This window comes from Rhyacophila brunnea, unplaced genomic scaffold (assembly GCF_057557595.1).
Source record: "Rhyacophila brunnea isolate RB1 unplaced genomic scaffold, BYU_Rbru_1.0 scaffold_6, whole genome shotgun sequence".
In the NCBI taxonomy this organism is placed as follows: domain Eukaryota; kingdom Metazoa; phylum Arthropoda; class Insecta; order Trichoptera; family Rhyacophilidae; genus Rhyacophila; species Rhyacophila brunnea.
In genome coordinates, this window is record NW_028233276.1 from 13425748 (window position 1) to 13441809 (window position 16062).

The following is a 16062-nucleotide window of genomic DNA, read 5'->3' on the forward strand; positions in this document are numbered from 1 at the left end:
TATGAATAAATTACCAAGCTAATTCATTTTATCCAAAACTTATTAGGTACCTAATGTACCTAGTTCAACTTTTATCAGATTGATTCAATCTTTTTATAAACTCATGCATCTTTATACTAATTAAAATGAAGTAGTTAAAATTATTAACTATTAATTCCGACAAAAATAATTAAACTTGTAGAGATGACAATGACACCAGTACAATGCCGGGTAAAGCTTCAAGCGGAAATATCCGAGCCATTTGTATCACTGAATGGCCTAAGGCAAGGTGACGCTCTGGCATGCCTTCTTTTCAATATTGCGCTAGAAAAGGCGATACGGGATGCAAAGATTGATGCCCGTGGCAGCGGCACGATATTTACTAAGCCTGTGCAGCTGCTGGCGTATGCTGATGATATCGACATCATTGCCATATCAGAATAGGCGCTGAAAAAGGCATTCACAGCACTAGAAGCCTCTGCCAAAAGAATGGGTTTACAAATAAACGAGGCAAAAACTAAATACATGCCTGTCTATGTCACACCACGAAAAGTCGCACCAAAGTTAGATATTGGTGCATACAAGTTTGATACGGTCGACAGTTTCATATACCTTGGATCTCTTGTAACTCGACATAATGATATTACAGAAGAAATCAACAAAAGAATCATGTCTGCGAATAAATGCTACTTTGGTCTGTTAAGACATTTTAAGTCCCGCTTACTATCTCGTCGAACTAAAAGCACTCTTTACAAGACACTTGTAAAGCCAGTGCTCACCTACGCATCGGAAACCTGGACATTAACTGTGCGAAATGAACGAGCCCTGAACATCTTTGAAAGAAAAATTCTCCGCCGTATATATGGACCGATCAGGGATGGCACCAATTGGAGGAGAAGATATAATGCTGAGCTCTACGGGCTGTAAGAAGATTGCAGCGCAGTTCAATCAATTAAGATTGGGAGACTGCGATGGCTAGGTCATGTGCACCGTATGAATGACAATGAACCGGCAAAGAGAGTGATGTCCAGCAATCCAATAGGACGTAGAAGAAGAGGGAGGCCAAAGATTCGCTGGTTGGATGGAGCTGCCAGTGACTGCCGTATTCTGGGGGTACCAAATTGGAAAGTGGCCACACTGGATAGGGACAGGTGGAGGGAGCTGTTGGAGGAGGCCAGGACCCACACCGGGTTGTCGCGCCCCTGATGATGATGATGACTTAAATTATTAAGTACATAATTGAATTAGCAATCAAGTTATTAAAATTATAAAAAATATTATTCACGCAATAAATAAGACAGTGAAATGTGCAAAAATAGTATTCACATAAAGAAAATAGTATGTAATAAAGTTTATCCAACATTAAAAACCGAAAAAATATTTGCGCATTAATTTCTTTACGTACATTGTCTATGGCACTTTCATAGACATTTTCGGTGGATGGCAATATTGGCAATATTTTCGCCGTATGTCAAATTTTATCACTCATGCTTTAAAATGTTAGGTTATTTCATTCGCATTAGTAGAAGTCGTAATAGAATAGTTTTATAAAATGACAGTATTCCACGACGAAGTTGAAATTGAAGATTTCGAGTTTGATGAGGAGGAAGAAGTTTATTATTATCCTTGCCCCTGCGGTGATAGATTTCAAATTAGTAAAGTAAGTACGAAAGTCATCACATTCTTCGTAAATTTTGTTCTCGAAAAATTCTTTAAAATCTATTGTTCACGATTTTAACAGTTTATAATTAACTATAACATCGTATATATTGTAAAAATAATAGAATCACTTTTAAATTATTTGACGGCGGTATATTGATTCACTTCATTTAACATGATCAAGTTAATCTTTATTACTTTTATTTTTCAGGACGAATTAATTGCGGGAGAAGAAATCGCGACCTGTCCTAGCTGTTCTCTTATAATAAAAGTTATTTACGATAAGGTAAGCAATCAAGTTACCTTTAAATTGTATAAAAATTATACTTATAAGCAGTGGCGGCTCGTGGATATTTGTGGGTGCTGCGGTTGATAAAAAATAAAAATAAATGTTTATTTGGATTATATTTTACTATTAACATCAAAATTAAATAATCAATTATATTAATGATTAAAATAAGGAACATTGCATAAATTGCTTGCAGAAATAAATTTTAACAATGTTAATAACTCATTATAGTTATATTTCTTTCCTCGCTGTGGTGCACGTGCTTACATGCTACGCAGAAACAGAGAAATACTGAAATCGGACTGACTGACCGGCAGTACCGATTAGGCCAAGTAGCCTCCAACTGCGAGCACCGCTCCCCGCTCCACTCCTTTGCCACTCGAGAATATTCTATTGAAGTTAATACTGTGCAAAATCAAGTACCTACCGTGGTGTATGATAATATTATTGGACATTGGATGTATCGGTGCACAGGCGAGCTTATTACATGCTTAAATAATATTGATATTTTCATATAATATACATAAATTTATGTATATTATAATATTACATTTTTCTCAATTTGCTTGGGGGTGCTGCAGTTCCGCAGTGCATATGAACAAACCGCCACTGCCTCAAAGTCTTTTATTATTATTTTTATAAATTTCATCCTAATCATTGGGCCACATAGCAAGATACGAATGGGATATTTTTGCCAACAGCCCTGAATGCGACATGTTATAATATAAAATTAACCAATTATTTAAGAGAGGTTTCTTTTTCGAGTACTCGTAATTTATACCGGATGCTCACAAAAATTACTTCGAAATCAGTTCAAAGATTTCATCTTACGTATTCTGACCATACGGCAGGTTGTAGCGTTATTATTATTTGAACTGTTTTTATGTATACATATATAGATAAAACAATGTTTTTGGGGAACTAAAATACTTCACTGGTTTCGTCTTTTCTTAAATATGTCTGTTATCAATATTATAATGGCACATAGCATAGCGTAATTCAAAGAAAGCAACATCAATCTTTAATCTGACTGCTTAATTTTGCACTCTGCAGCTCACCATACCATCTAATTGTAGGTACACGATATGTTTAATCACTGATTTTGGTGGTTGTTTACTAATTTCAGGAAACATTTCAAGCTGAAATTGAAGAGGTTTCGACAGATGACGAAAAGAAAAAAGTGAGTGAAGCTATCAAAGCGTAGTCTTTGTTTTGTGGACTGTTGATTAGTGAAATCTGAAGACAATTTGAAAATGGCTGGACGAGGTCGCGGAAGAGGGGGTGGGTCTTCGCTGACCTACGATCAACTCCAGTCGATGGGGGTTGGCCGTGGCGACGTTGGTCAAAACCCGGCACTCGGACCACCTCCATTATATCCGAAACTAGATAACCGGCCATTACCATTACAGGTGATTACTTTTAATTTTTGTATGAAATGTTTTTTTAAATATGCAAATGAGGATTCTTTTTTTTTATTGACCATGTCTGATCCTAATAAGATCATATGGGCCTCCACAGAGTGGAGGATTGTATTAACAGATGCTTTTGGTTTTTTTTTTTTTTACGAGAAATGGATATTAGCCTCTTGCTCGACCTATTTAGGTCTATACTCCCAAATACAAATTTTAAACACACTAAAATCATTATGACATATTCTTGAATTGTAAATTTTTAGATATTATTTCACCTGCCAGTGCAGAAACTATTTATTATTGTTAGTGGCAGGCCACGTTTGCTTAGTTGGTAGAGCTGCCATCACTATAAATACGAAGCCTTGAGTCGCACATTTCAACCCATGACTTGTCAAAAAATACATATTGTTTTTTCAATGTGTATTTGATCCATTGCAAAGACTCAATGGGTTGGGTGGATGGCTAACACTTTGTGGAGGCCCATATGCCAAATATGACAATTCACTTTTTTGCAATTTGATAGCTTTAATACAGTAGTGGACTACCCACGGACAAAGACCCAATGAATTATATATTTCAGTGAATCACGGTAAAATCTCTACATCGGTTAAAGGTTTTGCTTATTTGATATAACCTGTAATGTAAATAGGTCATGTACAACTTTTTTTGAGCTATCCCACATTTTGTAAATAATTGATTATTATTGATATAATCATAATCAACACAACAAGATTGATTTCCTATTTAACCGGTTATATGCCGGGAGTTTTAGTATGGCTGTGCATGAAGGGCCGCGATTTTCTTTGAAAAAATAAAACCTAATAAATATATATTTTTTGGCAATAAATTAATAGTATATCATATTATAGACTTACCAAATAAATGCACTATTTGTCATCTGCTTCGCCATTTATTAAAAAAATCAAAACCTAATATTTCACAAAACTTACAAACAAAATTCCCGAACGAGATTATGTTTTTATTAAAAGTTATTTATATTTTTTTAATCTTAAAATTATATAAAAATACATAAACCGAGAAATTTAAGAAAAACAATAGTCTTCAACCGTGTGATATGGCCTCAAAACAAGGTTCTATGCAGAGAGCCACTTTACACTGCAGGTTGCAGGTTGATCAACTGTTGGGGGTTCATCAACAGTGGAAATGAAGACATCTTGTTCCTCGTCATCAAAATCAGCATCGAAATCACTGTCATCAGACTCAACAGTGAAGCCATCCCTGTCCATCAAATCGTCGATCAGTTGGGCATTTTCAGATGCACCTTGTTCTCCTTCCATTTTGTTCGTAGAAGATCAAAAAGTTTATAAGTATATAATATCCCAGAAACTTTATTTATTATATAAACAATAGTCAACAAAAGTGAGAACACTATACTCAGTGATGCCAACCGTACTATAATTATAGTACAATACTATAATTTTAATTCTGCGAAAAATGTAAAATACTATAATTTTACGCCAAATATACCAAAATACTATAATTTTTAAGGATTCAAGACGAAAAATGTTCCTGTACTATATATTTTTTAGAAATACTATATTTTTTACGCCTTTGTACTATAATCAGCATAGACAAAGATGGCAACACTGACTATACTGGTAAATTACGAAATAATAATTTATCAAAAGTCTATAAGTAATGATTATAAAACTATCATAAAAGAAATAAACTATAAAATCACAATATTCCAGTATTCCACCCGTAAAACAAAGTTAGGTTAGCAATGCAAATATCACGGGACAACTGACTGATATTGTCAACACGTGTGTGTCAACCCTGCTGAGCGACACATATCAGTAACGAGATGAAGCTATTTTAAAACACTGATTTTAAAACAGAAAAATGTTTGTGCAAATACGAAAATATTACACCATGATTCCAAGAGATGTCGCTGTGTATACCATATGTCTGAATTATTAAAATAATTGTCATTGGATAGGTGTCGAAGTGGACCGTATATATATGGTCATTTGCTATGGCCGGCACTGCGCCCACGGAATTGTAGACCGTATAAATACGGTCGTGGCATCTAACCAGTTAATGTAAATATGAATACCATGTGGAATACCAGGGTTTGTGAACTGTTAGAAGGTGGATCGTCCCTACCAAATAAAAAGCTGTGCATCATTCATTACCTTATACCTACTGATCCTATGATCCATTTTGATCACCTGTAACCATCAAAATTTGCCTTTTTTATGTCAATAATTAATTTGATGAATAGTTTCTGTGTCAAACTGAACTATGAATGTAGAAATTAAATGTGTTACGTGTTATTTTGCCATGTGACTGCTAATTTATTGTATTCAAATACATTATAATAATATGTATGTTCTTTTAGATGGATGCCTCCATGGACTACATGCTGATTTTAAAGAAACAGTTTATAGATTTTCTACACGATTCCCCGTCATTTGTGCAACCGGCCGTAATGAAAACTGACGTTGAGCGTTATTCAGATAAATATAAGGTCCTATCGTCGGACGGCAAGACAACCAAATCCTCAACTTATTTCTGGCCCCATATGCCATCCGAGCTGAGGCCGCACCATGTAAAGAAATCCACTGGAACAAAGCCTTCTAGGAAACGAAAATTATCGAAATCTCTCGACATCGAAACACGGTAATTTTTTTTATTGTTATGCTCAAGCAAAGAGGTTGGACGGTGCTTAGAGAGAGAGAGAGAGAGAGAGAGCCTAAACATGTCAGTCTGATTTTTGCCACCCCAAAATGAATTACAATAAAATTAGGTACACTTAGGGTGTAATTGAATTTTGAAAACTAACCAATGCCATCTGAAATTTGTATTCTTACTTCAATGAAAACAAATAAGTATGACTGACAAAGTTTAGTGTGCACTATTTATGTTGAATCTCCACTGCCTGGTGCATGAAAGCATTGTGGACAGTAAACAAATATTTTGTTGTTTCACATTTATGAAGGGCAGGCTGAAAGAATGATTCAGTTTTCAGAGAAACTGAAAAAACTTAATTACTTCCTTGTTATATTATTCATTAAACTCAAAATGAAAAGTTCTTGCATGTCAGTTTAATATTAATTACAATCATGGTTCACTCTGGTTTAGGGAATCCAATCCCAAGCCAAAATTCTGATCCCGGGATTTCAGGATTACAATTTGCATTTTTTTCCATTGTTAATATAAAAATTTTATATTTACAAATAACATTGATAAAATCGGTCAAAAATAAATCTAGTATAATATGTTGGTATACTGCCAAATGTTGGTAAGTCTCGAAATCATGTTATGGAGTAATCGCAATTTGAAAGTTTGACATGCCCTCTAAAATCAGGCATAATGATGATTTCTTTGTGCTTTATTTATTTAGATGAATTGAAGTATTAGCTGTTATCCCTGCATGTTAAAAAACTCAAAAATTAAATTAATCATACAAAATAATCGCATTTTGTAAGGTGAGGTGGGACTTACAAACCTTTGGCAGAAATGAATCAGCTCTTTTGACAGTTATCTTTGCATAGCATTGTGTTAAGATTGAAGAAAGGGAAGGTTTATAGGTTAAAGAAATAAATTTGAAAGCAATTTTATATTATCAATGATTAATTTCAATGCAATTATAAATATTTTAATGGACATACGGCAGTTCATATTACAAATACACATAATATAAGTCAGGGGGGGGCAAACTTTTTGGATGGAGGGCCAAATTCAAGAATTCGAAATGAGCGGCGGGCCGCAAGTAAAATACCATTTTTAGATATACCTACACTATTTATTATCACGAAAAATAAACATTACAAAAAAAATAATGAGAATAATGAAACTGTTGTACATTTTTTTAAATTTAGGTGTTAATTTTGTAGTTGATATTCTCAAAATTGCTTCTAAATGGGCATCGGAGATATTTGATAGTAAAGAACTTTTATTGAGGTTCATGATCGAAAATGTTTGTTCACATATATAGGTTGATCCAAAAATAACGAACATTTTTCTTGCATAATTTTTAAGTTGATCGAATTTGTCTGAATTAAGGGCATTGTAAAATTTGGAGATTTCTTCACGACGATGCAATTCTCTTAAATCAGTGTCACACTGCAGATTAATAATCTCAAGTTGTAGCTCTGTCGGTACACAATCAATATCTATTGATCTACATACAATATCTACATCCAGAGCGAGATTACAATCCAAAATTTCTTTCCATTCATTCCCAATCGATGTTCAACGTAGAAAATAGTGGTTACATAGTGTGAGATAAGACGCAAGGAAGACGTACTGACATAATACATTTACGAAACAAAAATTCTTCAAATTTTAATCTATTGTCAATATTTTTTATAAAAATTATAAAAAAGTTATTCGTAATCAGAAGTACATTAATAATGGCGGGCCGCAAAAAAATACCCGGCGGGCCACATGCGGCCGCAGTTTGCCCACCCCTGATATAAGTAATACTTAACGTACAATTTTCGAAATTTATTATAGTAAAATGTCATAATAATTACATTATTTTCAACAGTATACAGTGGAAAAATCAGGAAAATAGTAAAATTACATAAACTGATTTAATAAAAGAAATACTTACATGAAATACCAAACAGAAAAAAAACTTAAAATACATCGTATTAATTAATCTGGGTACACCAAAATAGCATACAAACTTCTATGATACAATTATAAAATGAATTAATTTATTAATGGACAATCAATAGTTGATTTTAAAAACATTCATAATACAAGACACTCTTAATATAAAAATATTGATATTAATTGGAAAAAAATACAAAGAAATTTATAATACTTACAAAAGTTTACAGTGTAAAATTGAGGACATAATAAAAATATACAAACTTATATTGAAATGACACATGAATAAAGAGATAAATTTACAATTAATTGGTTTTAACATGATTCTATTCACTATTTCCGTTCTTTTTTAACACAATTCAATGAGTACCTATTATAATAACTACACCACACCGTCTTCTTCGATTTCATTATCACTTAAGGAAGGTTCGGGAATAATGTTTCTACATGATGCACTTATAGGTAGGTAGTCCTTTTTATAATGAATTTAGTTCTTATGGAATTATTCCAGCACGACACATTTTTTCTTTTCTTTAGTTATCACAACATTTTAGTATAATATCCATTCTTCAATTCACTATACACATTGGTAACAGGCCGCCCTCTCATATGACTAATAAAAAAATTAGTATAATGTCCGGTATGGGCAATGATTTCGGTGATCCTTGATTTCTTCCGTAGGAGTTGATAACAGCATAGAATCCTGGAACAATTATTATTATGTTAATAAATCTTATTCATCATTGTTATTATAAAAAACGAATGATAACCGAGCCACTAACATTAAAGCTAGGTAGACATTCTAAATTATTACTCTTGAAACGCAACACGTCACAAAGCCATAACTTGGCTATTATGATTCTAAACTAGGTAAGAGGACTTGGCTTTTAATGTTATATAAGATAAGTTATATTATTATTATAGTTAATACAACTTACAAACAAAACTAAAACAAAGTTATTTATTGGTATTCAAATTGATGCACTATGCGTTGTGACACGTCACGAATCTATAAGCTATTGTTTTTATAAGTAATTATTACACGTTTATAAACACGTGGACTTTTTTAATATTATAATATCATAATCAATATACATTATGATCAAAACATTGAGAAATATAACAATTATTAATCGCCAAACAACGAAAGTAAAGACAAATAAATCAACAAAATGTACCTGATCAGTAGGACATTGGACATCAGTTTGTTTTACAGCCATCAGTTGTTTTTTTATAAACTGATTGTAAAATCCTCACAGCTCTAGATGACAAGCACTTTGGGAATGGTTTACTATCCATTTTCTATTAACGCTTAATATCGTTTTACAAATAATTACGAACACGCACAGACAGTTGTAGGAGAAAGAATGATAATTCTGGCTAGAGTTACCGCAAAATGGCCGAAACCATAGGCAAATGCGCGCTGTAACTGAAGTTACAAATATTTGGCAGTACTAGTACATTGAATTTGACTCGACTGCGGCTTAAGAGAATACTGTAAATGTTATTACAAACTTATTTCAGAAGAAGTTTTAACTTTTAGCTCAACTATTGAACTAAAATAAATCCGTTAGTGCCATTACAAAGTTTTGACTGCCGCGTTTCATTGACATTTGGTTAGATTTTTTATCTAGAGTAATACTGTAAGCATCTTTACAGTTTTTTTGATGTTGGATAATCGAAAAAACGGGATTTACGTATTTTTATTAAAATAATGAATAGCTAAAAAACTATGTTCTATATCTATATCGGATGACCTTGATTTTTTTTTCTAGCATACATATTTATATATAGACACATAATCCGTTATTAACTCGAAATACCTAAACTATCGACTTACCAACTTTTGGCACTAACCCGACGATATATACTATTTAAGACATTTATTGTTAATATTGTATACGTTCAATCTTGGAAATACATAAGTTTAATGGAGTAAATAATATTGTAATATAAATAATAATGTGAATTTAATATGGGATTGCTGTTTCTGATAGTAAAGACTTAATGAATGGGTTAGCGAGATTTAAAATAGTAAAGCGAATGATGGTGTACTTATGGCCTTTCCGCTTCATAAATCTAATTAGTCAGCCAAATATGAAACTGCCGTAAAACGTATGAGATCATGGTGGAATTACTTTGTTAATAGTGTGAAGCATTGTTTTTTCCAATCTTTCTCATTTTTATTAATTTATGTGAAAAAATAAAATGAATCGGCAACTTACACATGGGTTGAAATCAAACTTCATTCAAACTCAGTTTATTTCTAATGTAGTTATTTGTTATTAAAGTATTTTTTCTGTTATATTTTCGTTTTTATTTTATTTTCCTTAAAAATTGATAAAAAAATCAATCCCGAAAGTTTCGGGATTATGTTTATCAATCCCGGGATTCATAGGTATCGAAAATAGCTCGGGATCCCGGGATTCAAGATCCCGGAATTGGAATCCCTACTCTGGTCCAATTTAGTTTTGCAAAGAAAAAAAATTATAAACATTCTTTGTCAAATGTTAGTTATAATGATCTTTCTTTTGAATTTTAATGTTTTCTTTCTGAGGCCAGTGTTTAAACAATGATTTTTATTATTTTTTTCGAAGTATGCCATCTATTAACTTATAAAATTCTCCAGAAGATGGCATCGTTAACTCAATTTTTGTGAACAATGATCTTTCTTTCCGCCTACCTCTATATTATTGAAACAGATCTTTTAGGTAAAACTCTCAATGTATAATTACTTCACTTAATTGTCCACTAAACACAAATAAAAATGTAATAGTATTATAAATATGTAGCTGTGAAAAAACACCATAAATTCCCTTGCTTATTCATCTTATTGCACTGCAAGCCACCATGGTTGTGAATCAATAATTCCAAATATCCGATAGAAAACTAATGTAACATACAGCACGTTTGCCATTTTGCAAAGCGTGATTGTTGTCTTGTTTTAGCAGATTGGCAGCTTCCAGTTGTACCAACTGTATTTTACATTTCACGTTGCTTCGAAGATTTTTTAATGATAATTAATATATGTTAATTTTGGAATTCATTTCTAGGTTAGAAAAGTTGGAACAGAAAGAGCTTAATGATAAGAATGAGATCGTCGTGAAGGAGGAAGTCATGAACGCGGCTGAAAACAATTCCGGAGATGAAGAGGGAAAAGATTCAGACAAAGAAGAAGTAGAGGATCCAGACGAAGAAATGGACGACGGAACTGATTATGTAGACAATTACTTCGACAATGGAGAGGCGTTCGATGACGATGATGAAAATTTGGATGATGGACCCGTGTACTAAGTATTTGAAATTTATATATGTAAGATGTTATTTTTGTGTACATAATTTATACTGCAAATAAAGTTTTTTTTTTATATATTTTTGTATGTTGTATTTAATATTTTTTGGGTTCGCAATGCTACAATATTGTTTGTTTTTTTAGCACAATACCATTTTACTTGACACCGCTTTTTTAAGGTGTCTGTAAATACTGGACACAAATGTGGTCAAAATCTAGGATAGAAATAAAATAATTTGAGACAATGTGTGATGATCTACAACTTCTAAAAGCATACGAAAAAAATGTCTAATACATACATAAATGCCGATATGAGGTGTCTAATAACAAAAACGTCCACATATGGTCAAAGTCTAACAAAAAATACATCCATGTGCAATTTCGCACAATATGTATGTAATGGTCTAACTTCTAAAATGCCCCAAAATCACACGAAAAATATGTAACAGATTATGTATTTAATATCGATATTATAGAAGATAATATGTTGACACGTTCACGTGGCTTAAAGACAAAAGCTGTCGATTTTTTGAGAAATGTTTTGGCTGACGACTATGATGTCATAGGGTTAACTGAAACATGGCTTAATGACAGTGTTTTTAATCGCGAATATTTTGGAAGTGAGTACTTAGTCTTAAGGAGGGATCGAGATTCCGGCGCAGGCCACAGGCAGGGTGGAGGCTGTCTTTTGGGGGTTAGAAGCATGGAGGGGTTGAAGGCCGAACGTGTCCATGCTTTAGAGACTCCAAATGAGGACCTTTGGGTTAAACTAACCTGTGATGGAGTCACTATTTACGTTTGTGTTGTATATTTTCCTCCAGCCAGTGACGTGGAGGTGTATAAATGTTTTGTTGAGAATATGCTATCTAGTGTCAACTTGATTGGAGACAGAAGTATTATTGTGTTGGGAGACTTTAATCTAACTTCAGCGCGCAACGGTGAAAGGGTCAATAGTGACCTGGAATTTATGTGCGCTGTTTTTGGATTTTCTCAGTACAATGATATTTCTAACTCTAGTAATGGGCTTCTGGATAGGGTATTCAGCAACATCAATTTGTCAGTTTCCCGATGCATGTCCCCTCTTGTACGGGAGGATGACTATCATCCTACTTTGGTTTTTGTGCTCAGGTTTCGGTCGATTCGCCCGCTGCGAACTGACATACCCTCACATGAAACCGATCGGTGCAGGGGATGGAAGTTTGAAGGTGGAAACTTCGAGCTACTTTACTCATTAATGAGTAAAGTAGATTGGAGTGAGTTGCTCGGGATTTGTGATGTAAATGAGGCGGTACAATTCTTTTATAATACTGTATATAATGTGTTTGATGAATGTTTTTCAAGGAAGTCACCATGTCGTGGTGGAAGGCGATACCCGAGGTGGTTTTCTCCAGAGATTATTGGGGACATTCAGATCAAGCATTGCTATCACAAAGCTTGGAAGGCTAAGCATGGTCAACGCGACTATGAAATGTTTAGCCTTTATCGCTTGAGAGTGAGGCAAGCTGTTCGAACATATATGGAATCGGTAGAAGATTGCATTCGTGAAAATCCCAAATCGTTTTGGGATTATATTAAAGGGAAGGGATGGCGGGTATGCCGATTCGATGAGTTGGAAAGGCGAAAAGGTGACCGGACATGGAGTGGCAGAAGCATTTGCTGGTCACTTCAGGTCTGTCTACGCAAGTAGTATTCCTTATTTGGATGTTGCCTCTGCGTCAAGACAGCCATCATGCGGTGCCCAGTCCATTGATATTTTTCCAGTTGATGAGAGTGATGTGTTAAAATTTATTAAAAAACTAAAAAATACTCACTCTTTGGGACCTGATAACGTCCCTACATTTTTTTTAAAGGGGTGTGTTGATTTTGTCAAAGGCCCACTTGCATATATTTATAATCTTACAATGGAGACAGGTATCTTTCCGTAAACGTGGAAGATGTCGAAGGTTACTCCAATCCATAAGAGTGGTACAGAGTCATCAGTGGAAAATTACAGGCCGGTAGCTGTTCTCTCTGCACCAGCAAAAGTTCTTGAGATGATCATGCACAGCATGATTTCTCCAAAAATTGAGTCATTTATAATAAATGAACAGCATGGATTTAGAGCAGGCCGATCAACGGAAACTAACCTGATGGTATTTACCAATTATGTGTCATCGGCCCTGGATAGAGGTCACCAGGTTGACTGTTCTTACAATGACTTCTCGAAAGCATTTGACAAAGTCGATCATGATGTCCTGATGGAAAAACTCCAACTTATTGGATTGTCTGATCGATTTTTGAAGCTATTCGGGAGTTATTTTAGGAACCGTCAACAATACGTATCGTACGGCCTTTATCAGTCACAGACCTTTAACACATTTTCTGGTGTCCGTCAGGGCTCAAACTTAGGGCCGTTGCTGTTCACGATTTTTATAAATGACATAGCATTGGTAATAAAAAATGCTATGTTTTTGTTGTTCGCTGATGACTTGAAACTCTTTTTGGAAGTTGTCACCTTGGACGATTGTCGTCAGCTCCAACTTGATATAGATAATATATTAGATTGGGGCAGGCGTAACAAACTAGAATTCAATATTGATAAATGCAATCTTTTGTCGTTTACCAGAGCCTCAAAAGTGTTGTTTTTCCAATACTCGATGCATGGCAGAGTTCTGTCACGAATATCATCTGTAAGGGATCTTGGCATTACGTTTGAGAGTAAACTGACATTTATTAGCCATATAGTTACCATTTGTAACAAGGCGCTTAAAATGTTGGGCTTCGTCATGCGTACTTCCCGGGTCTTTTCGGATGTTACGGTATTAAAACTTTTATTTAATTCTTTATTTCGAAGCAGACTTGAGAGTGGGTCTATTGTTTGGGCACCGCATCAGTTGAAGTATGGCCTTATGGTGGAGAGGGTTCAGAAGAAATTCTTGAGACTCCTTTATTTGAGGTTGTACGGATACTATCCGTGGCTTTATCCAACTGACTTTCTCTTAGGCATGCTTACATACTGCAGTTTGCAATTTAGAAGAAATCTTTATTTAGCTATGTATTTTTTTCGACTTATACGAGGTATAAATGAGAACTCTGCCATTCTGGGCAGTGTTGACCTGTGTGTCCCTGATAACTATCTTAGAAATAGAGAACATCGGTTGTTTATTCTCCCAAGGTGCAGAACCAACCTGCCACTGGTAATGCCAATTGGGAGGGCGATAACTATGTTCAACGAAATTGCTTCGGGTGTTGATATATTCCACCTACGTGAGGATGAGTATAGGTGGACGTTATTTTATAAATTTTTAAAATAGGGTCTGCTTAACTCATCCGGTGTATTTCCATGTACCTATATAATTAATATTTTTGTATGTACATATTTGTTTAATAACATATTATCTATCTCTTTTTTATGTCATGTTGTGAACGTCTTAAACTTATAATTTGTAATGTCCACAATATGTAAAAATAAATAAATTGAAATTGAATCTCATTTTTCAAGAATGTAATGCAAACAGAGGTTAATCAGCTAATAGAAATATGCATATTGTCCTAGTTTGAAAATAAAATATGGTAGAAAAAAGAAAATAACGTTAAAACTCGCCTGACACAAAAATTAAATTTCTCCCAATTGTTGAATTGTGGAGTTCGGTTTTTGTTATCAAATATATCGATGGAAAGAGAAATTGCAAGAATGAACCAATCATTTAGGTTTCAGCCACATAGGCAGGTGCTTCGTTAGTCCTGAGCTAAATGCTATGCTTGTCTATTAAAAACACTACTGCCACTTTGCACGCTACGTGCTTAGGTACAAATTCATTTGACATTTGTCACTCTCAAAACTAACCAGAAAGCTACTTCTCACAAGTTTAAAATTTCGAAAGTCTCAAATTTGAACTTGTTGGATGCACTCATCCCATGTGTCATTATTCATATCCTCAAAATATACGGTGTTTGACGTTTGTCATACTGAAGAAACATCAGCCATCTTGCAAAATCCATAGACAATGGCAAAATCACTAGGTGACAATAAAAATAACCAACACGATTGTTTGGCGGCAGACTCACGAGGTGACTCATAATAACGTAGCGAGGCGCGAAGCATGCAGTGTGGCCATTGCGATATAATAGTGTGCGTTTGTTCACTAGGATATGTCACCTGGCACGTAGCCAAGGCACCTTCCTATGTGGCCGAAGCCTTACACTTGAAACACAAATATTGAATATAATAGGTTGAGATATCTATCATGATATATCAATCATTGTGCTGTGCTTCTTTGGAGTGCAAATTGTAATTTAATTTAATTAGGTGTCAGGGTTGCTGACAATGGCAGTCTACAGTGAACTTGGAATTTACACGGATATTGCGGTGTCCGCAGTCATCCAACTTAATACTCATAATGATATTCTATAAATGCGTGTATCATGGCCCCCCAACCTATCGCTAATTTTAAAGGTAGTGTAATGTTCTACAGTAGTGTTCCCCAAATGGTATTTATTCCGCGGAACTCCAGGGTTCCACAATGTAAAATTAAAGGTATTCCCTGTCAGCCTCCCCCTTGTGGGGGCGTATATGCTACCCGTTCAGATGTGCGACGTGGTACTTTAGCAGGTACCAAAGGTTTCAATTCTCGCGCTTTGAGAATACCTATGTCTCCGACAAATCTTAGGTGTACACCAATACAACATGCATTACATTCGAGTTTGTAAGCTGTCATGAGCGACTGACATAAACATGAAGAAACGCTTCACATGGCTTGGGCATGTGTTCTGGAAGCCACCGGTGTTCTATTCCGCACCTTACACCACCTAAAAGATTTTATCACCGTGATCGATGATTTCTCACCCTGCAGTGGTACTACAAAAGT

The 16062-nt window shown here is 34.5% G+C and overlaps 2 protein-coding genes across 2 annotated transcripts; both read left to right on the forward strand.

The window, feature by feature from the left end:
• The first annotated feature begins 1466 nt into the window (after positions 1 to 1466).
• Positions 1467 to 3191, forward strand: Dph3 (Diphthamide biosynthesis 3). Its single transcript, XM_085956523.1, has 3 exons — positions 1467 to 1639; positions 1850 to 1924; positions 3054 to 3191. Exons 1-3 carry the CDS (start codon positions 1532 to 1534, stop codon positions 3129 to 3131), a joined length of 261 nt encoding a protein of 86 aa, XP_085812649.1. The 5' UTR covers positions 1467 to 1531; the 3' UTR covers positions 3132 to 3191.
• Polr3G (RNA polymerase III subunit G) lies at positions 3181 to 11289 on the forward strand. The gene is made up of 3 exons (XM_085956522.1): positions 3181 to 3336; positions 5702 to 5982; positions 10977 to 11289. The coding sequence occupies exons 1-3, from the start codon at positions 3181 to 3183 to the stop codon at positions 11215 to 11217; spliced, it is 678 nt and encodes a 225-aa protein (XP_085812648.1). The 3' UTR covers positions 11218 to 11289.
• The last annotated feature ends 4773 nt before the right edge of the window (positions 11290 to 16062 follow it).

Excerpts from the sequence above, each read along its gene's own strand:
- Dph3 (XM_085956523.1), top strand. The coding sequence starts at position 1,532 with ATGACAGTATTCCACGACGAAGTTGAAATTGAAGATTTCGAGTTTGAT. Across the intron at positions 1,640-1,849 it reads ATAGATTTCAAATTAGTAAA|GACGAATTAATTGCGGGAGA; the intron begins GTAAGTACGAAA and ends TTTATTTTTCAG. Across the intron at positions 1,925-3,053 it reads TAAAAGTTATTTACGATAAG|GAAACATTTCAAGCTGAAAT; the intron begins GTAAGCAATCAA and ends TACTAATTTCAG.
- Polr3G (XM_085956522.1), top strand. The coding sequence starts at position 3,181 with ATGGCTGGACGAGGTCGCGGAAGAGGGGGTGGGTCTTCGCTGACCTAC. Across the intron at positions 3,337-5,701 it reads ACCGGCCATTACCATTACAG|ATGGATGCCTCCATGGACTA; the intron begins GTGATTACTTTT and ends ATGTTCTTTTAG. Across the intron at positions 5,983-10,976 it reads TCTCTCGACATCGAAACACG|GTTAGAAAAGTTGGAACAGA; the intron begins GTAATTTTTTTT and ends ATTCATTTCTAG.